This window comes from Talpa occidentalis, unplaced genomic scaffold (assembly GCF_014898055.3).
Source record: "Talpa occidentalis isolate TD23 unplaced genomic scaffold, MPIMG_talOcc4v2.1 talOcc4.18, whole genome shotgun sequence".
NCBI classification, from domain to species: domain Eukaryota; kingdom Metazoa; phylum Chordata; class Mammalia; order Eulipotyphla; family Talpidae; genus Talpa; species Talpa occidentalis.
In genome coordinates this window covers 18174864-18199365 of record NW_023601851.1, presented here as the reverse complement: position 1 = coordinate 18199365, position 24502 = coordinate 18174864, and the positions used below count along the sequence as shown (strand labels likewise).

The following is a 24502-nucleotide window of genomic DNA, read 5'->3' as shown; positions in this document are numbered from 1 at the left end:
TTCTGCTGTAACAGAGTATAAAAAACAACTTGTCACCCTTAAAGGGGTCCTTCTCTCAACCTGATGAGACTGCTGTGTCAGTACACCAGGCAGAGTCGGGCCCTAGCTTAAGCTAGCAATAAAGCTTTTTTGCTTTTGCATCTCTGGCTCCGTGTAGTTTTTGGGAACCCCGGAAGGAGTTGAGGCGCCAACTCCTAACAACACGGTGCATGGAGAGAATGGGGTCTGAGGGTACAGAGTCCCATCTGGGAGCCTCCAAACCGGTTTCTCACTGGCGCCCAGAAAGGCAAAGCTACGACACAAGAAAGGCCTTCACATGGGTTTATTCAAGATGCTGTCCAGGGAGTGTGCCCTAAACACCCTCCTGGGGGTGCAGCTCCCCAAGCGCAGGGAGAGAGCAGAGTGAGAGGAACCCACTTCTCTGGCATCAAAACACTCTCCTCTTTTTCTTCGCCAAACAGACTCGGTTCCGGCGCGCTGGGCGGTCTGCAAGGCCGCGCTCACGTGGCCCCACCACCCAATATGTCCCTGAGCCCCACTGGGGGAGGACGCGCGCCCTGACGCTCCCGGACGCGCGGCGCGCGGGATTGTGGGAAATGTAGTCTCCTGAGGACACGCGGCTCCCGCCCAGGGCTCTGCCCAGGGGCGTCCTGCCTCGCCGGCCTCATCTGCGCAGGCGCGGCCCCGCGTCCTCCCCGTCTTTCCGGGGCCCGGGGCCTCCGCGGTCGCTGCTCCCCCGCCGCGGGTTGCGAGCGGCCTTGTCGCCGAGGCTGGGCTTGGGGTGAGGCTGAGGGCCCGCGTGCGGGAGCGGGGGGCGGGCGCGGCGGGGAGTCGCCGGGGGAGGCCTGAGGCGGGTGAGGGGGGCCCGTGGCCCGGAACAGGCGCCAGGAGGGTCCGCGGGGGCGAGGCTGGGGGCGAGGGGAGCGGGGTCCCCGCCCTGGACACGGGCGAGCCCCCCGACGGCCGCCCCTCCGCGTTTCCGGGAGTTCCGTGCGCTGTGACGCCCTGGGACGGCTGTCGTGGGCTGCGGAACCCCCGCCACGTGCGCCCGCCCCGGGTGTGGCTTCCGCGGGTCCCCGAGCGTTTTCTCCCGGAGACCCCGAGCTCACCCTGGAGAACGCGCGCCGTTTCCCTCCGGACGCGGATGGGGCTGCGTTCCGGGGTCTCGCGTCCCTCGCGGCGTGGCCCGAGGACACGCGGGCTGCGGAGGTCCCGGCCCTGACCGGCCTGGGGGGTAAGAGTTTCCCGTCCTTTGTGCCCGTTTATCGTGGCCGCCGCCCCGCCGCGTGCCTGCCCGTGACCCCGGGTCTCCCCAGGAGGACGGTGTCCCGGAGGCCAGACCCCTGGAAAAGTACCTTTCCTCCTGTGCGTGTGCGCCCTCTTTCCCTTGGGGGGACACCCCAGGCACATCCAGGGCATGGTCACCGGGGTGTACGAGGACATGAAGCCGGGCTCTCGGAACCATTCCTGGGAGTGTCCGTCCTGCCAAAGAAGTGCATAAGGTGCATCATTTCCTTTGAAATTGTGTCCAATTTTTTTTAATTCATTTTCTAAATTTTTTTTTAAGATTTATTTATTTATTTGTTTGCTTATACATACAAGCACTGGGTACAGTCAGAAGCGCGGGAGGGTGAGAGGATTCACCAGAGACAGAGCTGGGAACAGAACAGGCAGACTGACGAAGTACACTGCTGAGGGGAGCAGCGGGCGGCAGGAGAGGTCTGTGCACCATGTGGGACCCTCCTCTGGTGGCTGGGGAGCAGCCCGGGATCGAACCGGCACTGCAGAGGCTGCGGGCAGCTTCGCAACCCAGTGCTCAACCGCTGCACCACCGGGGAGGCCCTTAAGTGATTTTTTTTTAAGATTTATTTATTCATGTGTACAAGAACCTGGGTACAGGCCAGATGCACAGAAGGGTGAGAGGATCCACCAGAGACAGAGCGGGGAGCAGAACAGGCCGACTGACTGAAATACACTGCAGAGGGCAGCAGTGGGCGAGACAAGCGATTTCTGCTGCGAGATGTGGGATTCTCCCGGGTTGGCCGTCGGGGATCAAACCCGTGTTGCAGATACTGCGGACGGTTTCACAGCGCTGGGCTCCACCCCCTGGGCCACCAGGGAAAGCCCTTTTTAAGTGATTAATCATCTTTGAAACTTTTGTTTAGTTCTTCACATGGACTACTAGTCAGTCTTAGGAATCATCAGTTTTTATTAACTTACGGTAAATTGTAAACCCAAATAGTATTAATAATGGACTAGTGGGTCCTTTCCTGCTCCTTCTCAGAGTGTAAGCACAGCTGTCACGTGCAGTGACTCTGGTCTCTCCCAGGCAGTGTGTGGAGCGCTCTGGACAGGAGACTCCAGGACCCGGGACCAGCTGCCTCAGTCCTTTCCTGCAGGATTCCATCACCTCTCCCAGCGCCGCCTCCAGAGTCCTCTGGCATCTTTGAGAGCAGTGGACAATGGATAAATCTCTGGTGAGTGATTTGTTTTCTTTAGCTTAGCTGGGCAGTTGGGAACAGTGCTGCTCTGCTCTTATGTATAGATGAATCTTGTAATGAGTTTTCACGTTGGGGTAAATAACTTAATAGAAGTATTGCTGATCATATGGAATTTCTATTTTTATTTCTTTAAGAAATCTCTGCACCGTTATCTGCAGGGACTGTACTGCTCTAATGGCTCAAACTCATGCTGCAGTGACTGGGAATAGCCTCCTAGCATTGTGTCTTAACCCCTTGCGCCACAAGGGAGGCCCGGATACATTATAAATTTTGGAATGAACTCCTTGTCAGATGTGTGACATGCAATTATTTTTTATATTCTATAGGGTGCCTTTCTGTTTCTATGCTGGTTTCTTTTGAGTTCCAAAAGCTTTTAGGTTTGGTGTTGTCCCACATGTTGAATTTTGCTTTTCTTTCCCTTGGTGTTGGGGTTGTGTTCCCTAATGCATTTTGTAGCAGCTGTCCTATAGTGTACCCCTTATTTGCTTTCAGTACTTCATGCTTTGGGCTCTTATGTCCAAACGTTTCAGCCATTTGGAATTAGTTTTCTGTATGGAGTTTTGAATGGGTCTTGCTTCTTAGTTTTGCAAGTCACTATACATGTTTCCTGAAACCATTTTTTAGGAAGATATATTTATGCATGGAAGAACTGGGGTGTAGACCAGATGTTCCGGGCTTGAGAGGGTCCACCAGAAAGAAATTAAGGAGCAGAACACATAGATCCACTGCAATGCACTGCTGAGGGAAGCAGTGAGGGAGACAGGTGAGGTTTGCTGTGCCACATGTGAGTCAGCTCTCTGGCCTGGAATGGCCATGCTGTATATATAGCACTGACTCTTAACCCCTTTGCCGCCAGGGGTCCCCATCCCAGTATTATTTATTAAATAGGCTGTCTTGTCTAAATTGTATGATTTTAGCTCCTTTGTCCAAGATGAACTCTTCGTATTTATATTATTTGCTTTCTGGGTTTTTAATTGCCTTCCATTGCTCTGAGTTCTGGTTTTGTTCCAGTAAAATAATGTTGTCATTACCATTGCCATTTAATATATTTTGAAGTCAGGAAGTGTGATCGTTACATTTCACTTTTTCTCTCAAGATTTTTTTTTTGCTATTTGGGACCTTCTGTGGGTTCACATAAATGCAGTGATTGTTCTCTTTTCTTACAAAAAACCTCCTTGGTATGTGGATAGGTATTAGCTCTGTAAATAGCTCTGGACAATAAACCATTTATGATGTTAATTCTTCCCACCTAGGAGCACAGGACATCTTTCTATTTCTTCTTATCTTTTGTTTCCTTTACTAGAGTTTTATAATTTTCAGTGTTCAGGTCCTTCACCTCCTTTAACTTTTTTTTTTAAGATTTATTTATTTATGTATACAAGAGCTGGGCTGCAGGCCAGGGGTATGGCAGAAGGGGTTGTGTGAGAGGATTCACCAGAGACAGAGTAGGGAGCAGAACAGGCAGACTGACTGAAATACACTGCTGAGGGGAGCAGCGGGCGAGACAGGAGAGGTCTGCTGCGCCATTTGGGTCACCTCCCTGGCCGGGGATCGAACTCATGCTGCAGTGGCTGCAGATAGCTTCATAGTGCTGCCTCTTAACCCCTTGTGCCACTAGAGAGGCCCCTCCTTCTTTAACTTGAATGAAATAATCACAGCTATTTCATTCTTTTTGGTGTGAATATCAATGGAAATGCCAGTCTTTTCACACACATTCTCTTCATAACTTGTTTATACTTTCAGAGAAATAAACAAATTTTATCATGTATTCAATTGTAAAAAGTGGTAACATAGTTCAACATATATAATGGACACCAAGGGTTCAAATATGATTGTTTTCTTGTTGTTCTGCTTAGTATTTGATCATTATTTACAATTTCCTTCCAGTCTTTCAGGTCAGTCTACTATGAATTTTCCAATTGTCCTGCCTCCCTGCTGTACAAATGTGTGCCCTGGGTCAGATTTGACATCACTGAAATTATAGCGTCCATGGTGGTTCTGTGGGTATATGTGATCTTCTGGTCTCAGTGGGTGCATTAGACTGTTAATGTGTAAACATGGGTCTCATAAGGGCATTCTTCTCTCTTAGAACCAGGTCTCCCTTTTTTTAAGATTTATTTTACTTATTTATATGTAAACCAGAGGTCAGGGCATTGGGTGGGGGATGAGATGATTCACCAGAGGCAGAGTGGGGAGCAGAACAGGCAGATCTATTGAAATACACTGCTGAGGGGAGCAGCAGGGAGACAGGAGAGGTCTGCTGCGCCATGTGAGTCAGATCCCTGGTCAGGGATCCAACTCATCCTTTGGTAGTTGTCGTAGCTTCATAGTGCTGAGACTTAACCCTTTGTGCCACCATGAGGATACTCTTAAAACTCTCTTTTCACCTCATACCCTATTCAGAGCTCCGCTGTTGGCCACATGGTAACTGTATATTTTGATTTCAGGAACCCTTGACCTTCAGAGATGTGGCCGTAGAATTCTCGCAGGAGGAGCAGGACTACCTGGACCCGGCACAGTGGGAATTTTACCGAGACGTGATGTTAGAGACCTACAGGAACCTGGCGTCCTTGGGTGAGGAGAATATCCCTCCAGATTTCCTCATCTGCCCTCACCGTTTCCTGTGCTATGTGTGTATGCTCCTGGGATGTCCAGATTTGTAGGCTATGTTTACATCCCTGATTTTCAGAAAAACAGTGTGAGTTTGTTGGAAAGAAAGTCTCATGCTGTTTGATCATGACTTAAACTTCTCTCTTAGGTGATCTGCAGCCTGCTCTATTAGTGCTCATTCAAGAAAATCAGTTCCTTATTACAAGCTAAAATCAGTGTGTTATTGCACATTCCTATGACTCAGATGTCTGGAAATGGTTCTCAGGATTGAAAATTTATTTCTTTAAAGATTTATTTATTTATGCATACAAGAGCTGGGGTTCAGGCCAGAGGTGTGAGGGGTGAAATGACTCACCAGAGACAGAGCCGGGTACAGAACAAACAGATCAACCGAAGCACACTGCTGAGGGGAGCAGTGGTCGAGTCAGGAAACGTCCACCTCGCCATGTAGGCCACTCCCTGGCCAGCCAGGGATTGAAATCTCGCTACAGAGGCCACGGACAGCTTCACAGGATGCTCCTTAACCCCTTGCACCTCCAGGGAGGCCCCAGGATTTGAAAATTTAAATGATTTCTGGTAAAGGTGGTGTCAGAAAAAGTATTTGCAGTGATCCTTTTCTAGAACCTTCTGTATTCTCCGCTCTACTGAGCACAATCCTGTATTGGTAATTTGAAAACCTGCAGGCCATCTCATATCACCTGTCCTAATAAACAGGTCTTGCTATGTGTAAGCCTGACCTGGTCGTCTTGTTGGAGCAAAAGGTGGAGCCCTGGGATGTGAAGAGAAGTGCAAATCCCGTCCTCCTCCCAGGTAGGTGGAATGAATCTGGCAGAGGCCGCAGCTGGCAGGTTCAGTGGTACAGGAAAGCATCCTAAATATGTCTAGGAAGCTCTGTTTCAGGGATTGCAGACATGCTCCTATTTTGTCCTGGAGTCTTAGTCTTACTTTCCCTGGGGGCGTCTCCTCTCGGACACCGAGTCCTCTGCCTTTCCTTCTTACTGAATTGAACTTAGGTTTTGTCCGTTTTGTTGATCTTTCAAAATCCAGACTTCCTTTCATGGAGAAGCACCTGCTTTTTGGCCATGATGTTACATCTATGTATTTTTTATTTCATTTTAAATGTCCTCCTTTCTGCTAATATGGAGCTTAAATTATTCTTTTTCTAATTCCTGGAGGTGTGAAGTTATGTTGCTCAGGTGAGATCCCTCTTATTGATAGTGTAATTGTTTAATGCTTTAAATTTACTTCTTAGTGTTATTTTCTGAATCCCACATGTTTTGGAAGTTAGCTTCCTTTCAGTGTCTCAGTATTTCTTAGTTATTTAGAATCTAGGAAACACGAGTTTACCTTGCTCTATGTGATTCGAGAATAGATTCTCATCACCTCAAATGTTTGTCACCACCACACCCACCACCACTGCACTTATGGGCCTCACCATAGATCTTTGAATCCACTCCCACTTTTGTACCCACAGCCAGTGCCCCTACCTCTTCAGTACCCTCACTTCTGCAGTCTTAATTCTCGAGTTCATTTTGGTTTGTATTTTCAGTTTCTTTGCTTTGTTTCTCCATATTCCAAACAGGAGAGAATTCATCCAGTAAGTCTTTCCCCTTCTGATTCATTTCACTGAGCATCATTCTCCCACAATATTCCATCCTTGTCGTTGCAAATGGCCAGATGTATCCTTTTTCAGTAGTATTCCACCCTGTGTATATACCACACCTTTCTTTAGAATTATTTTTCACCCCTGTTTGTCAACTCCGGTTCCTGATTTTATACCATTATTTTCCTTCCAGTTGCAATTGGGGCTTGAACCCCTCCTTGATCTTATGTTTTCCTCTTCTGCATTCAGTTCTGTCTTTGTGTGCTGCACACATTCAGGTCCTCATGTTAGTGCATGTGTTATATTACAGTGCTTCCCAATACATGTAGTTTTCTGTTATGTTCTTGGGGCATTCTTTTCATCCTGTGAGGCTTTAAACTCAGATCATATAATTCTGATATTAGTGTGATCAACGTGACTCCATGGATCAGTTTTCATAGAATCTAGTTCCAACCTTACGTTCTACATGGTGTGCTGATGTCTGTGTTGAGTTTCATATAGGTAAGATTGAATTGGTCTTATTTTTAATTCCTTCAGACATATTTGTCATTTTCATGTGGACTTTTAATTAATTTACACACAAAGTATTTCTGAAAGGAAGGCATTAACTTTATTAAAAAATGATTCCTGTGTTCTCAGCTATTTTATACCTCATTTCCTCCCTAGTACAGCTCTGTATTATTCTTCTCTTCCTTTCTTGTGGGTGATTTCCCTCCAGTTGCTCTCACTTCATATGCTAATTGAGGTATACTGGTTTGTAATCTTATTTACAAACATTGTAAAAAGCATTGTCACCCAACCTGTTACATATGACATCATTCTCTGTTTCCATTTCCTTTTCCATGTATTTTACTGGTATCTTTTTTGTCACATGGGGATTATATACCATGTTGAAAAGTTACTCAGCCTTATCTAAACTGAAAACAATTACATTCAACTGCATACCAAAACCCAACTGTTTAACATTTCTAAGTTCTCAAGCAGAAACAGTATTTTTGCTATAGGATTATATCATACCTTTTTCTCTGTTTGCTATGCATTTACCTTTCCCTGAGGACATCACCTTTTATAAGCATGTGTGTTGCTGTCTAGTGCTCATGTTACCTGTCTAACATCAGGCCGGGGGTCTTTATTTGGTATTAATTTTGTGTATAAAATAGTTAAAATATTTTATTTTGTCTTGAGTGCTGTGAGTGCAGTAATTATTCCTTGCTGTCTCCCAGCCATGTCTTCTCAAGACGACCAGGACTGCATACCACAGTCAGGCACAGAAGATTTATTCCTAAATGTGGGACTGGGAGGAGATGGAATCGACACCTTTGAGAATTTAGAATTATTGAAAGATCAGACATGTCAAGAGGCATGTGAAGGGCACAACAGTTGTTGCGATGAAGATGGCCGAGCAGTGACAATTATCCTTAGTAAAATTTCTCCTGCAAAAACTGATCCAGTGTGTAAACCATGTTGGGTAAAACTCCATTTTATGTGTGTTGCATGTATAGATAAATATGTATCTGTTAGCAAAGATCCATGTGGCATTTTTACCAATACACGTTCTCAGAGAGGAATATTGGAACATACGGGAAGTCCCCTAGTCCATAATGGAAATGATTATTCAAAACATTGTCACCATGGGGTAGGTTTAAACTTTGTGTCAAATCATTCTCAACATCAGAGAATTAGAAAGGAAGATGAAAAATCTACACAGGATCCTATTGAGGAGTCCTCAAACCTTCTCCAATATCAGACAATTGGTGAGAAACCTTACAATTGTAAAGATTATGGCAAAGATAACACATGCTGCTCAAGCCTTAATGAACATCAGAGAAAGAAACGGCGTAAATGTGGAGAGCATGGTAAAGGCTTTTATTGGAATTCACAGTTGACGCGACCTCTAAGAAGTCATACTAGAGAAAAGCCTTACATGTGTCCAGACTGTGGTAAAGCCTTTCTATATTTGTGTCGCCTTTCCCAACATCAGAGAGTTCATAATGGTGAGAAACCTTACAAATGTGAAGAATGTAAGAAAGCCTTTAAGGTGAAGTCAAGTCTTAGTCAGCATCAGAGAATTCATACTGGCCTGAAACCTTACAAATGTGAAGAATGTGGCAAAGCCTTTAACTGGGTGTCAAATCTTTCTAAACATTACAAACTTCATACTGGGGAAAAGCCTTACAAATGTAATGAATGTGGAAAAGCCTTTATTTATAATTTAAAACTTATTCAACATCAAAGAATTCATACTGGGCAGAAACCTTACAAATGTAAAGTATGTGGCAAAGTCTTTAACCAGAAGTCACATCTTAATCGACATCACAGAATTCATACTGTAGAGAAACCTTAGAACTGTTAGGAATGTGGCAGAGTCTTTAAAAAAACAGTCATATCTTAGTCAACATCATAGAATTCACACTGGGAAGAAACTACAAATGTGAAGACTGTGGCAAAGCCTTTAACTGGAAGTCAAGTCTTATTCTACATCACAAAATTCACATTAGAGTAATGTTAAAATTCAAAGGTCATTTTTTTTTACTGTAGTCTCTTTAACCAGAAGTCCAGACGTTTCACCAGAAGTGGCAGTGATTATCCAGAAGTCAAATCATCCTAAACATCAGAGTGCCTAGTGAGAGAACCCGTAAATGAAAGTGACCAATGGATTGTCCAAATATATATTATGAAACCACCATATTTTCATACTGGAAACTTTAAAGAAGCAAAAAATAGGAGAAAGTAATTTATAATGAAAATTAGATGCATATTGAGACATTGCAGTGCAGTAGTAAGTTAATTCCACTTGGCCAGACATAACCTAAAATGAGAATATGGTCATGGAGCATAAACCAAGATTAAAACACTAAATATTAGCATAATTTAAAAGTTCAGGAGGCCTCCCTGGTGGTGCAAGGGGTTAAGTTGCAGCTTTGTGAAGCTGTTGGCAGCCACTGCAGCACAAGTTTGATCCCTGTCCAGGGAGCTGACCGACATGGAGCAGCAGACCTCTCCTGTTTTGCCTGCTGTTCCCCTCAGCAGTGTATTTCAGTGGATCTGCCTGTTCTGTTCCCCACTCTGTCTTTTGTGAATCCTCTCACGCCCCTCACCTCTGGCCTATACCCCAGTTCTTGTATGCATAAAAATACATCTTTAAAAAACATAAATAAAACTTGAAGACAATGGTTTGGGTCATGTATAGTTATTTTCTATGTCCTTTTTCATCAGCCATACTTGAGATATGAATAGACATGATGAATGTAATTCACGCCTAAATTACTTCATTCTATGACTTACTCATGTATGTCACATCATGTGTTTGATTGTTGCTGCCTCAAACATCTAAGGGATCCTTCTCTAATGGATGGATTTGCTCACATCTGACTTGCTCCTGCAAATTTAAGGTGGTGTCATATATCATGTATGAAGAAAATGTGAATGGATATGCTGTTTGGTTGACTCAAAAGATTGATGTAAATCACCCAATTGGCATAGAAATTAGAGAAACATGCTGAAGTTCAAATCGTTTCATCCTTTTGTCCTTAGGGAATACATTGACAGTTTATTAAAGTCCTGATGTCTCTTCAGAGTAGTAATAGAGATCATGAATATTATTTGATGTTGTTGCCAAAAGAAATCTTCACAGGCACATGATGAACGAGCAGGTGACTTTCACAAAAGGGCATGGAATTCTCATCCATTCACATTAGCTAATTAAAGAGGCTCTGTGTTTGACACTACGGGATTCTGGTATCAGAAGGTCCAGAATGCTTCTTACATACCTGAATCCTGACTTTTATGAAATAGCATACAATGCTATCTAAATGTCTTATTTAGACTATATGTGAACTTTATATATATATAAATATATATATATATTAATAATGCTCATTGAGTTTTTTTAAAGAAGCATGTTTTTTTTTATTTATTTGTTTTTGTTTGTTTATACATGCACTGGGTACAGTCAGAAGCGCGGGAGGGTGAGAGAAATCACCAGAGCCAGAGCGGGGAGCAGAGCAGGCAGAAGGACCGAGGTACACTGCTGAGGGGAGCAGCGGGCGGCAGGAGAGATCTGCGTGACATTTGAGACCCTCCTCTGGTGGCCCGGGAGCAGCCTGGGATCGAACCGGCGCTGCAGTGGCTGCAGGCAGCTTCACAACCCAGTGCTCAACCGCTGTGCCACCGGGGAGGCCCAGAAGTTAGATTTTTGTAGAACTGAAGAGTATTGATGAGTTCCTTTAGATCACTTTGAAGTAATTGATAATGGGCTAGAGGAATTGAGTACCAGGGAATGGGTTGATTTTAGTAATACAGCATAACAATGGACTTTCATGTCCACTCAGAAATTAGGAAGGCTTGACAGGGTGATTGATTGTTACTGAACATTGTACTGTCTTAGACAATGGATTACGTTAGAAAAAGAGTACCTAAGGGAGTCATTGTTCCTGTAGATTTTCTTAATCAGATTAAGGATGTGTCCTTTTGTAGTATGAGATCAAGAGGGTCTTTGTATGTTCATGAGAAAATATGTAATGATTGTCTATGTTCTGCTTTGATGCTTATGCTGATGTCATCTCACTGCTGGCCTTAAGGTATAAAAAAAGACCTGCTGAGACCCTCAGGAGGAGGTACTTGCACGAGAGATGGTGTCTGTGTCTTCCTCACTTCTACCTGGCTCCACTTCCCCTCAGCCCTCTGAAAAACTTCACCAAGGCGGTCCTCTCCTGCTGAGATCCCTGACACGACATCTAGCTGGAATTGGTCTCCAACCTGCTCAGATTCCCCACCTTGAACACTCCCTGTTCACTGAACTCAACCCTTTATCCTTCAATAGGACAGAAGTATGGAATCAGGGAAGAGGTAAAATGCATCTTGATTTTCCCTAATTCTAACTGAAATTTAGCATTTTATTTAATGGTGGCATCAAATTACAGTTGTAGTAGCAGCGTCTGTGATTGTCCTGCCAGCAGAACCACATGTATTTTCAGCTCTCATGATTGGTTTTGCTTTTACAGTTGACTGACCCTTAAGTAACATGGGGTTGGGGCGCTGATTCTGAGCAGTGAAAAATCGATGTAGGACTTTTGAGCCCCCAGAACCTTTATAGTCATCCCTTGGTATCTGGGGGAGTTGGATTTAGGTATGACACCCCCACACCCCCAGCAGATAGCAGAAGTGCACAGATGCTTAAGTTCCATATAGTTGGCCTGGAGAGTCCTCAACACATAGTCAACCTGCTTACATCTGTTCACAAGACTGAGTCCAGCACCGCGAACCAAAACACCACCAGGGCGCTGATGCCCTGTTGCTGGGCTCTGCCCCTTGAGGTTCCCACCCTCTGTGTTTACTCAGTTCCAGCAGGGAATCAGCTCGTCCGTGGCTTTTTTCTGGTCACCGGGTGGCGCCAGAGACCTGCACTTGCTGACCTGTGCTTTTCCCCAGTGGTTCTCTGAGAAAAGGGGGGGGGCACCTCAACACAGGGGCTGTGGTTCAAGCCGGGTGCTGTGTCTGCCGCGTGTTCACCTGGCGCTGTGCCCGCAGCTGTGTGGATCCCGCCCCTGAATGCTTCACTCTAGGTCTCAGTTCCAGGGCTGTCAGGTCCAAAACGCTGGCTGTCACCCTGTGCAGTGCCCGCTGCTAGGGCGCATCCACACCCGGGTTCCTGCACCTGGCTCTCAGCTCCAGGATGGGGTCTTGCTCCAGCCTGGTATCCCTTCTTACCCTGTAGGCGCGGCCCAGCCCCTCTCAGCACCTGAGGGTGGTTTTGGGATCCCTGGCTTCCCACTATCAGGAAGGTGGTTATTTTGTTCTGGGAACTAGGTGGCGCCAGAGATCTTTCCTAGTGTCCTTCCAGAACTGCGGTTTTTTTTCCGTGGGCCTCGGGGGAATAGAGTGGGTGTGATGGGGTTTTTGGAGTGCGAGGTCCTGGGGTTCACTCTGGGAAATGTTTCCCCAGACCCTGTTTAAGCAGCACCCTGGAGTTTCCCAGATCACTTCTCCACGAGACGGAGACATTAGTTGTGTTTAAAGGGCTGGTTTCTCAGGGAAAGGGAAGGGGACAGATTTGCTTAGAGAGGCCTGCACGGTTGCAAGCGGGCGACCTTGAGGAGAGCGGACACCGCTGAGGGAGATCAGTGGAGACGTCCTGGCAGGTACAGGCCACCAGCCAGGAGGCTGCGGCCCCGCAGAGGCGAGAGCTGGTGAGAAGAGCCTCCTGCATGGTCACGGGCGGGCAGGGGGACGGTTGCCCCAGGCCTGTGCGGAGCCTGCCCTGCCACAGTCCCTTTCTCCATGGGAGGCTCACTCCTCCGTGGAGCGGCTGCTTGTTGCAGATGTTGGGCAACAGGCAGCGCTAGAAAAGGGACCAGAGATTCCAGCGTAAGCCCCGTCTCCACATCCTTCCCCTCAGGCCTGTGTCCCACTCCCTAGAGCATCGGATCCTGCTCGCCTCTCCTGCCTCGTGACAAGGTGCTGGCGCCTGAGGGTCCGTCCTCCACAGCTGGGTTAAGGGTCTTGTGCATTTCCTCAACCCCCACCTCCTTGTGTGAGTCAGGTTTTGGCCTTGGGGCACATCCTTTCCAGTCTTTCCATTCTTGTCCTCCATCATCCCCCCATGACCATATCCAGCCCAAAATCTTTTGGGGAGTTGCAGGGAGGAGGTTCATTTTCCATAGCTGCTTCCTGCTGGAGAGGGATGTAGAGCTGGCCCTACCTCCAAGGGCCTGGGAGATGGTCTCCCTAACACTAGTCCCTGAGCTGTCTGTTGGTGGTTCTGGGAGGAGGCGGGGGGGGGCATCTGGAGTGCAAGGGTGGGGCATCTGGACAGGCTGATCCTCTTGTACGGGTGAGCTATTTGTTGGGAGGAGGAGTTTAAACTTGAGGCGCTCCCCCTAGGTTAGAAGAAACAAATTTGAGTAGGAGATTGTGTATGTTAAGATTTAAAGAGGAGAATGAGAAGTACAGCAGCGGCTAAGGGCCCTCGATCACAGGTGAAGTTGTAAGGTGGGTCCCCAGAAAGGGGGAGGTTCCAGGTTCCCTGCCCCACCGTAGGGAGGGTGGAGCTGAGCAGGGAGAGAAGAAGCTGCAGAGGAGACTGAGGAAGGAAGGAAGCAGGATGGCAGAACCTGTTTAGAGCAGACAGGTTTGTGGGGTCTGGGCTGCCCCTCTCCCTGCCCTGTAGCAAAGTCATTGCGGCCAGCCGCTGAGTGGTAGGCTTAGTAACAAGACGAGCAGTAGTAAAATAGCTAGCAAGTTTTGGGGTTGTGACATGAGAGTACATTTCACCAGGGAAGCAACCCATTTTTAGAGTGCTGTTAGACTAAAAAGAATGTTGGTGGGATATTTGTTCCTAGCAGAGGAGCTGTTCTAAATCCCGTGTGTCCCTAGTTAGGGCAACACCCACCCGGGGAGCCCTGAAATGCTGGAGTAAGGCACATTGCCAGGAACTCTGCGGGAGGGTTGGCTTGCTGTGTGTGCAGAGTCGCAAGGCCAGTGAAAACTACTAGTTTCTTAGTTTAGTTAGGGACAGTGTTGTGAGCATGATCACTGGGAGGCTAGTCAGACTCTCAGGAAAGTTGGGTGAGATTTAAAGTCAAGTTAGAGTGGACCGCAGTCCACCTTTTTATTTATTTATTTATCCATTTGTTTATTCTTTAAAGATTTATTTATTTTTATACAAGAACTGGGGTACAGGCCAGATGCTTGGGAGGGTGGGAGGATTCAACGGAGACAGAGCAGGGAGCAGAACAGCCAGACTGACTGAAATACACTGCTGAGGGGAGCATCGGGGAGACAGGAGAGGTCTGCTGTACACCTGGGTATCTCCCTGGCCGGGGATCCAACCTGTGCTGCGGTGGCCATGGACAGCCCCATAGCCTGTGTCCCAACCCCTTGCCCCACCAGGGAGGCACCATAAAATGATTTTTTAAATATTTATTTATGCATACAAGAGCTGAGGTATAGGCCAGAGATGCAGGGGTTGAGAGGATCCACCAGAGAGAGTGGGGAACAGAACAGCAGATTGACTGAAATACACTGCTGAGGGGAGCAGCGGACAAGACAGGAGAGGTCTGCTGCACCGTGTGAGGTTCTCCCTGACTTGCAGGGATTGAACCCGTGCTGCAGAGGCTGCGGATTACTTCATGGTGCGGCCCTCAACTGCCTGCGCCACCAGGGAGGCCCCATAAAAATATTTTTAAAGACGTTTTCCGACGTGGGCCTTGGTCCCATCCTTCTCGCTGTTTCCAAGATCTGTGGCTCAAAAACAGTTTCCATCAGATCCCTGGGGGCAGGAAGGGATGCCCTGAAAATTCAGTCTGCGCTTTGAGCCCCACTGCCCGGTGACGCTTCGCTGAGGGCACGCTGCAGTTCACCCACCTTGCATGCAGCAGCCAGGCCACCGGGGCAAACCTTCGTTCAGTGGGGAGGAGCAATGGGTCTTCAGAGCTGTTCGGTAACTTCTGCTAACTGGGAAAATGTCAATCCTTCGCTCTCATTGTTCAAACAGCTACTATCTGTCTTGGCCAGAAGATGGCGCGGGGGCTCCAAGTGCTGCTCCCAGCGGCATTAGAAGAAAATCCTGTGGGAGAGAAATTGATGGGTAAGTGCAGAGGAGCCTCCACCCAACCCTGTGATGCACACGAACCGGGAAGGAATTTCGAATAGTGGGGGGCGTCAGGTGTCCCGTCCCCACACACATCTCTTCTCCAGGGAGAGACAAGCAGACTCCGGGTGGGTCCTTGGACCACAGTGGGCGCCACCCTTGGGGCAGGGAAGGCTCTGGGGGGACAGCAAACGGGGAAGGTCGGGGGCGCCAGCTCCGATCAGGGGAGACGGACCTGCAGACCCCTGTGATTTCCCTTCTCCCTGGGGCAGCCCCGGGCAGGGGAGATTCAGCTCCTGCTTTCAGGGGTGTGGGAGTCGGTGTTCTTGACCCAGCTTTTTCTCCAGGGCCTGTCCTGCACTGAATCTAGGACCACAGTGGCATGTGGGGGGGCTATTCTTCTCCCTTGCAGGTGGAGGGGTGCACGGAGGTGCCACCTGCTGGGGTCTCCCCTTCCGCTTTCCCGTGGACATCCCTGGCCAGCTGGAGACTCCCGTGCAGAAGCCACACTCTTGGGCAGGTGTTTGCCCCAGGGATGTCCCCGCAGTGGGTCCGGGGATCACTGCAGCATGGTCAGGAATGAAAGAGGCCGGGGGGGGGGGACAGAGACCCCTCGTGGCTCAGGCCCCTTGTTGGGGCAGGTCCGTTCCAGGACAGACATGCGAGATGGCGGAGACCCCGACAGCAAGTCCCCGAAAATTCTGTAGCCTGAGGGCAAGTCAGGTGTGTCCGCTTCCCCCACAGCCCCTGGAGGGGGACTTGCAGAGAGGATGCCGCAGGCGGTGCCCAAAGCTGGGGTCATCACTGTAGGGGTTATGGGACTGACCCTGCAGGCCCGGGAGGCTTTGATTCCTTGGAAACTGTTTAACCCTGTCCTTTCTCCTCTCCCTTGCACACCAACCCTGTTGTTTTCCACAGCAGGGCTTTCACGTGAGGGGGTGTTTGCTCCGCACGCAACAGATGGCAGTGCCAGTGGAGGGTGCGCAGGGTCTGGGGTCTCAGGGTGCCTCTGGGTCTGCCCCAACACTGCCACCTGCTGCTGCCGCGCGTCTTCCCTTTCCTTGTCTCCCTCGGCTTTCCCTCCTCTCGCTCCTGGGGTAATACCTTTAAGGTCCCTTTTCTCTCTGCTCATTGGGGGGCCTCGCCCTGGATTCCCCAGCACGTGTTGAGGACTCCCCACCTGGGTCAACCCTTCCCTTTGGGTTTGTCCTGAAGCCCCTCCTGTCTCCCCTTCTGTATACTCCTCTGGGTCTGCGCCAGGATCCTGGGAGGAAACATCATCTCATCTACCCTGCGGTTCTCCATGGAGACCTTCCCGGAATAAAGGGCATCAGTGGTAGAAAATACACTTGAGTACACGTGGACACCTCCTCGCTCGCCTGGGGAAGACCCAGGAACACTGAGTGACCCACCAACATGGTCTCTGCCCCCTGTGCAATGACATCTTCAACTCCAGAGAAAGGACAGAGGATGGGGGTCAGCCCTGGGGGGCAGTGGGAAGCCCAGCTACAAGGGTGCGAGTGGTGCAGTCCTAAGGGGCTGCCTCTCCCTCTGATAAGGGATGGAGAGATTTGGACAAATTCTTCCAACGTGAGAACCTGGATGCCTCCTCACGGGGATGTTCTCTTATTCGTGGAAATGAGTCTCACAAAAGGTCAACCTCCACCTGCCTGTCGGAGCCCCTCCGTCTGACTCCCAGGAGCGCCCAGTAAATGTAATCCTCCTGTCACAGAAGTGCCTGTAGAGCCGCGAGTGTCCTCCCCAGGGTCCACACAGGCTCACACCCCTGCATCCGATTAATGCACGTGCTGGGGCAGCTCAGCCTCTTGGTAATTACCAGATGGAAATTTACCTATCAACTCCCCCTGTCTTTTTCATTCTCCATGATACTCACCTGGTGAAGAGGGGAGGCCGTTGGCCCCTCACCTTCCTGTGTCGGGCCTGTCCACTCCAGTCCTGCTGTGTGGCTCAGCCTGCTGCCCAGTGAGTATATTTCCCCCAAATACCTAACTCCCCTTCAAGCTTGATTTATTTAAAAGATTCATTTTTATTTATGTATGAATATAAGAGGTGGGTACAGGCCAGAGGTGCGAGGGTGAGAGGACTCATCAGAGACAGAGTGGGGAGCAGAAAAGGCAGATCTGAGGTGCTTCACTCCTTGCACCACCAGGGAGACCCCGCATATCCTTCTATTCTGGTGAATTCAGCTCACATGTCCCACAGTTCATAAAAGCTGACTGGCTTCAGTTCCAGAATACTTTCACTGACTCTCCTGCCTTCCTGCTGGGGACTCTGCCTGGCAGCGTGCTCTCTGCAGCTCAGTTATCATGGCGAGTGTTTTTCATTTTCTCACTCTATGACATCTGCTGTTGTCTCATCCTCATGACAGTGTGATTTACAAGGAAGAGCTAAGCGTTTGGGTCTTCAGTGATGTGTAACCCAACACTACAAAGTGTTGGTTTTTCTTCTTTTGTACCGTGTCTGCATTCAGCAGGCTTTTCACACCACTACGTAGCATGTTATTCCACGTATGTGTTATTCTACCTGCCAACCAGGTGATAAGCTCTTCAAGGAGAAGATTTTATTCATCCTTGTATTCATAGACTCAAGGACACTTCCAAATTTGTATGGTAAACTATTGTGGTTCTTTTAGGAGCAAATGGGTTAATCTAGAGGTAAGACTATTTCCCCTGAGAATTCTGTTCACAGCACAGTGTGAGTAGGAAGATGGTGCCTCCTGTACAAGAGCACAAGAAGGAGTGTTTACACTGTTGCTGTGTGACCCAGGCTGACGGCCCTGAAATGAGGAGAAATGTTCCCTCACAGGAGATGGTGTCATTGGAGGATGTGGCTGTGAACTTCCCCTGGCAGGAATGGGAAGACCTGAATGATGCTCAGAGGACCCTGTACCGGTATGTGATGCTGGAGACCTGCAGTCACCTGGTGTCCCTCTGTGAGGAAGCTCCAGTGTAACACGAGTGCAAGTGCTGTTTTCTACACTGATTAAGTGTGGTCTTTCTTGTGAAATTGGGTGGTGGTGAGGTTGAACATGGCAAACAGACTAGATTGTGGGTGTTTGCCCAATTTCTGAAAAGTTCTAGTTGACCTTCGTTGCACAGCTCTTAACACTGCTTTTGTTAGTCTTCAAAACTGAAGTTTAACTTGACTGAACCAACACTGCTCCTCATCATAGGACATTTGTTACCAATCCTGAGGAGAGCATCAGGTTGGAGAAGGGAGTAAAGCCATGGACTGTGGAGGAAGCCCCAAGCCAGAAACTTTCAGGTCAGTCAGTGCTTGCCTGGCAGGAGGCTAGCAGGATGCTGGGAGAGTGGCCAGTGATATTGGCCACACTGTGCTACTTTTCCAGTGTCCAAACCTTGGACGGTTTATCTGCATTTATTGAAGTGATTCTTTATTCACTTTCCACATAAACTCTCTCCTAGATTTACTCCTGCTCTTTTTTTAATGGTTGTCAATGTTGGACTTCACCAGTATGCAGTCCCTGATACTGCAGGAAATTATTCTGCAGCAGTCACATTTTCTGTGTTCTCTCTATTAGTTTATTCTCACGGACAGTTTTCTTTAAGGTACTTATTCAGGCATTTTTTTAATTGATTAATTTATTTATTTATACAAGCACTGGGTACAGTCAGAAGCGCGGGAGGGTGAGAGAATTTCTCAGAGCCAGAGCGGGGAGCAGAGCAGGCAGAAGGACCGAAGTACACTGCTGAGGGGAGCAGCGGGCAGCAGGAGAGGTCTGTTCGCCATGTGGGACCCTCCTCTGGTGGCCTGGGAGCAGCCCTGGATCGAACCAGCACTGCAGAGGCTGCGGGCAGCTTCCCAACCCAGCGCTCAACCACTGTGCCACCAGGGAGGCCCCAGACATTTGTTTTTTCACTCAGTATGTTCATGGGAAGTTTTTGACAGTAATAAATTATCTATGAGTGGGGATAAGAACAGTAATCACAGAAGTGGTCTTTGCTTTGTTGAAGTGATATGCTGTGAGAAAGGAAAATGTGGGCCTCCCTGGTGGTGCAAGGGATTAAGCACAGCACTGTGAAGCTATCTGTGGCCTCTGCAGCATGAGTTCCATCCCCGACCAGCCAGGGAGCTATACACATGGCACGACAGACCTCTCCTGTCTCTTCTGCTGCTCCCCTCAGCAGTGGATTTCAGTCAGCCTTTGTGAAACTGAGGAGGAACCAGAAATCATTCAGTGAGGGATGGGATGTTCTGACATGGGAGGGGAAACCTAAGGTTGTGGTTTCTAAAGCCATGGAACCAAGAGTTTCAGGTTGGGGGCTCATAACTTGGGAGGAGTTTGATTTGTGCAATTCCGCCTTCTTGTGGTAATCATCTGGAAGAAAGCAAAAGCATCATTGAAAGGATGATACAGTACAACTAAATCCTAGATAAAAACTTGAGCTGCTATGAATTACATAGAAACAGGTACCAAGTATTGCAGGGACTCCAGTAGCAGCCAAGGAGTGTTGATGTCAGAAGGATGTGCAGAAAGCCTTTCACAGTGACGACCACAGGCTGGATGCAGAACTTTTTTCCTTTCGATGAGCAGGAGAAAGTTGGACAAAAGATGAGGGAGAGTTTGCTGCATATGCTGTCATTCTGAGCAGCGTGTGATATAACATTTAAATAAGAATTGACAGAAAGGTCTCTCCCTACCATGAAGGGAAGTACATGCCTTTGAAAACATCTACAGATGACTGTAGCCTGTGCCGAGGAGACATAAAAACTAAGGAAATATCTTTATGGGTTTCACTTCTGATTTTCTTGGTCTTCTGCCTTTCCTTTCTAGTGAATTGAACTATTATTTTGTTAAATTTATTGTTTTTTTCAAATTCCAGACTTCTGTTCATAGAGAAGCCCAAACATTTTTGCCATCATGTTACGTTTATGTATTTCTTCTTTATTTTGAAATGTCCTTCTTTGTGGAAATTTAAAGTTTAGATTGCTCCTTTTCTAGTTTCTTGAGTTGTGGAGTTAATTTAAATGGCTGAAATCTGTGTTATTGTTAGTGTGTCAGTGCTTGAAATTTACATCTTATTGTTTTCTGAGTCCACAGTTTTTGGGAAATTTGTTTCATCTCCATATTTTCAATATATTCTTTAATTTTTGAATCGAGGTAACATTTGATTTAGGGAATAGAGTTTCATCTTCTCAGAGGTCTGTCACCACCACACTCACCACCAGTGCACTCGTGGGCCTTCTCCATAGATCTTTGAACACCTCCCACCTCTGTACCCACACCCACTCTCTATCCCTCTGTAATACCCACAATTCTGCAGTCATATTTTTGGAGTTTGTTCTGGTTTGTTGGTTCCTTTCTTTTTTTCTCCAGATTTGAAATTGGAGTGAAGCGATCCAGCAAGTGTCTTTCTCCTGATTTTCTACATTAGCTATGCTCCTGCTATGTTCCATCCTGTTGTTGCAAATAGCCTGAGTTCATCCTTTTTTATAGCTTAGCTGTCTCTACTCTATCGTGTATGTGAAGTGCATCTTGCTTTCAGATTTAAATTTGGCCCTAGTGGTCAACTCACCTTCTTGAACTTACATTATCATTTTCCTTCTAATCGCAGTTGGGGCTGGAACCTCTCCTGGAATTGTATTGTCTTCCTCTTCTGCATTCAGTCCTGCCTGTGTGGTCTGCACACATTCAGCGACCTCACGTTAGTGCATGTGGAATATTTTTAATGACTACCCAAAATATGTCATTTTCTATTGTTGTGATCTTCTTTACATTCTGTGATGGTTTTGACTCAGTTTATATTCTTCTGATATTAGTGTGTTCAACACAGCTCCATATTTGATTATCACTTTTCCCAGCATATAGTTCCATCTTCCATTCCTCATGGTGCACGTAAATCTTTGGTGGGTGTGATATGGATAAGATTGTATTGGTGTCGTTTTCTTATTCATTCAGACACATTGTCATTTCAGTGTGGAATTTTTTTATTTATGAACAAACTAATTACAGAAAGGGAGACTCAGGTATTGTTATTTAAAAATGTTTCCTTTATGATCAGCCTTTTTCATACCTCATTTCTTCTCGATTGCATCTCTGTGTTTATTTGACTTTGTGTGACATGCTTTTATTCCTTTCTCCTTTTTTGTCTGGTGATTTTTGCCTAATATGTCATCATATTTTTTATGCTTAGTGAGGTATATTGATTCATAATACTATTTATTGTGTACAGTATTGTCATCTAGCCTGTGTGCACAGGACATCATGCTCCATGTTCATTTCCCTCCCATGTGTTCTCCTGGTGTCTTTATTGTTATAATGTACATTACGTGCCATATTGAAAAGCTATGAAACCTTTTAGACTGAAAAGAATGTAATTTCAATTGCACACATGAAACTCAACTCTTTAACATTCCTACCCTACACCAACATTGTTGCCATCACAACATCTCTCTACATCGTGTATTCCAGAACATAATTCCATGGGTATTTTTGATGTGGCTTTTCCAAATGCTCAAGAAGAATCAATAATTTTACTACAGGACTGTATCATGCAATTTTGTATATTTTCTTTGTATTTACCTTTCCCTAAGGACAGTACCTTTTCATAAACTTTTGTGTTGCTGTCTAGAATCCTTTTGGCTTTATAGGAAGAGCAAAGTCATAGTGTTACCTATTCTAACATCATGCCTATGTTCTTTACTTGATGTTACTTTTATAGACTATGCATTTAATGTATTTTGTCTTGAGTGCTGTAAATGTGGTAAATAGTCACTTGCTTTCTTCCAGTCATCTCTTCTCATGACATCCAAGTCCTCATGCCATAGTCAGGCACAGAAGATTTGCTTCCAGATATGGAACTGGGAGGAGATGGAATCTGTGCCTTTGAGAATTTGCAATTAGTGGAAGACCAGACACGCCAAAGATCCATTGAAGGGCAGAACATTTGTTGCAATGAAGATAGCCAAGCTGGAACAATGACCCAGAATACAACTCTTCCCACAAGAAGAGATCATGTGTGTGAAATGTCTTGGGTCAAGCCGCATTTTATGTCTGTCCCTTGCATAGATAAGGGTGTTTCTGTAAGCAGAGATCTCTATCAGATTTTTAATAATACATATTCTCTGAGAAGACAGAACATGTAGGCTGCCCCATAGTCCATCATGCAATAATCATTCAGTACATTGTGAATATGGGACAGGTGTATACTTTGAGTCAAATAGTACTCAACATCAGAGATGCGAATGGGAAGATAAAAAAAAAAATCTACTTGGGATCATATTGAGGAGTCCTCAAAACTACTCCAACATCACACATTTCAGGAGAATCCCTGCAACTGTAAAGGATATGGCAATGCTAACAAATGGTGCTCAAGACTCACTCAACATCAGAGAGAGAAATGGCACAAATGTGAAGAGTGTGGTAAAGCCTTTTGTTGGCATCCAAGCTCACTAAACATGTAAGGATTCATACTGGAGAAGAGGCTTACACATGTCCATGCTGTGGTCAAGCCTTTCTCTACCTGTGTCACCTTTCTGAACACCAGAGGGTTCATAATGCTGAGAAAACATACAGATGTGAAGAATTTGGGAAAGCCTTTAACCAGCAGTCAAGTTTTACTCATCGTCACTGAATTCATACAAATGTGAAAGAAAAAGCTTATAAATGTGAAGAATTCAGCAAAGCCTTTAAGCAGAAGGCAAAACTTGCTCAACATCGGCAAATTCATGTAAGAGTGAAATGTTCAAAATGTGAAGAATGTGGCCAACTGTTTAACCGGAAGTCAAATCACTCTGCACATCTGAGAATGCACACTGGGGAGAAACCTGCAAATGTAAAGTGATGAGTGGTTTGTACGAATAGATATTTTGCAACCACCATTTTCATGCTAGCATGATACTTTGAAGAAATAAATATATGGAAAATTAAGTTGTCATAGAATAATCAACTCTAAGTATACATTTAAAAATTGCAGTACAATAATAATTCAAAAACTTCACTGATATTTAAATCAGATATTTTTATGGAGCATAAACCAACATGAAAGCACTAAGTATGTATTAGTATCGTTTAAATGTCCAAGATGATGTGTTGGGGACCAGTATAATTACATTCCACGTACTTTTTGTCAATCATGCTTGAGATATTATGAAGAGGTGATGAATATAATTCTGCTCTAAATCAGTTCATTCTCTGGCTTTGTCCCCTTGTGTATGTGAAGTCAGGTGTTTGATTTTTTTTTTTTTTTTTTGCTGCCTCAAACATCTGAGAGACTGTCCTAGTTGATGGATTTGTTTATATCTAACTTGCAGGGTAAATTTAGGACAGTAATGTGCCATGTATCAGGAACATATGAATGGACACGCTGCTTCTGGTTGACTCAAAACATTGATCTAAATCACCAAGAAGTGTTCTGGGCCTTAATGTTGCCATTGAAGTCAGACAGAGGAAAATGTCAAATCATATCACGATGGACTCCTTGAGGAAATGCACAGTTTATTAAAATTGTGATGTTTCTTTATGGAAGTAATAGAGAGATGAATATTATTTGATATCATTGCCAAAAGAAATCTTCACAGACACATGATGACAGAACAGGTGACTGTCCCGTACTGGGCATAGAATTTGTGCATGCACAGTAGCTAAGTAATGACTCTGTTGACCACCAACTTAGGGATCCTGGCTTCAAAAGAACAAGAATGCTTCTTAAATGCCTGCATTTTTATTTTCAATATGGAGCATACAGTGATATGTAAATATTTAGACTATATGTGAACCTAATGCAGGTTTTAATAAAGTCGATTGATTTTTTCCAAAAGATTTAATTCATTCTTTTTCAAATTTTTATTTATTTATTTTTTAAAATTTATTTATTTATTCAAGAACTGGGGTACAGTCCAGATGCACAGGAGGGCGAGAGGATTCACCAAAGACGGAGTGAGGAACAGAACAGACATACAGACCGAAGTACACTGTTGAGGGGAGCAGTAGGCAAGACAGGAGAGGTCTGTCCCGCCATGTGGGTTGCTCCCTGGCCAGCCAGGAATCAAACTCGTGCTGCAGTGGCTGCGGATTGCATCATAGGTTGCATGTTAACCCCTGCGCCACCAGGGAGGCCCTGGATAAATAACTTGTAGAAGTATTGCTGACATATGAAATTTCCATTTTTATTTCTTTAAGAAATCTCTGCCCCATTATCTGTAGGCACTGTCCAA

General features: G+C 46.2%; 1 protein-coding gene across 5 annotated transcripts; it reads left to right on the top strand.

Moving 5' to 3' along the window:
- Positions 1-705: 705 nt before the first annotated feature.
- Positions 706-24502, top strand: LOC119250742 (zinc finger protein 254-like). 5 transcript variants are annotated; one of them, XM_054697728.1, is made up of 11 exons: positions 2308-2477; positions 4949-5075; positions 5826-5921; positions 11295-11330; positions 11537-11562; positions 15229-15301; positions 15717-15824; positions 17208-17287; positions 18131-18216; positions 18498-18589; positions 22077-24502. In XM_054697728.1, exons 1-11 carry the CDS (start codon positions 2463-2465, stop codon positions 22112-22114), a joined length of 777 nt encoding a protein of 258 aa, XP_054553703.1. In that variant the 5' UTR covers positions 2308-2462; the 3' UTR covers positions 22115-24502. The 5 variants fall into 5 exon arrangements, with proteins under 5 accessions (XP_054553701.1, XP_037374269.2, XP_054553702.1 ...); XM_054697726.1 differs by lacking the exons at positions 11295-11330; positions 11537-11562; positions 15229-15301; ... (3 more) ...; positions 18498-18589; positions 22077-24502 and adding exons at positions 706-781; positions 7938-10539 and having other exon boundaries at positions 2334-2477; XM_037518372.2 differs by lacking the exons at positions 11295-11330; positions 11537-11562; positions 15229-15301; ... (3 more) ...; positions 18498-18589; positions 22077-24502 and adding exons at positions 706-781; positions 7938-10539 and having other exon boundaries at positions 2330-2477.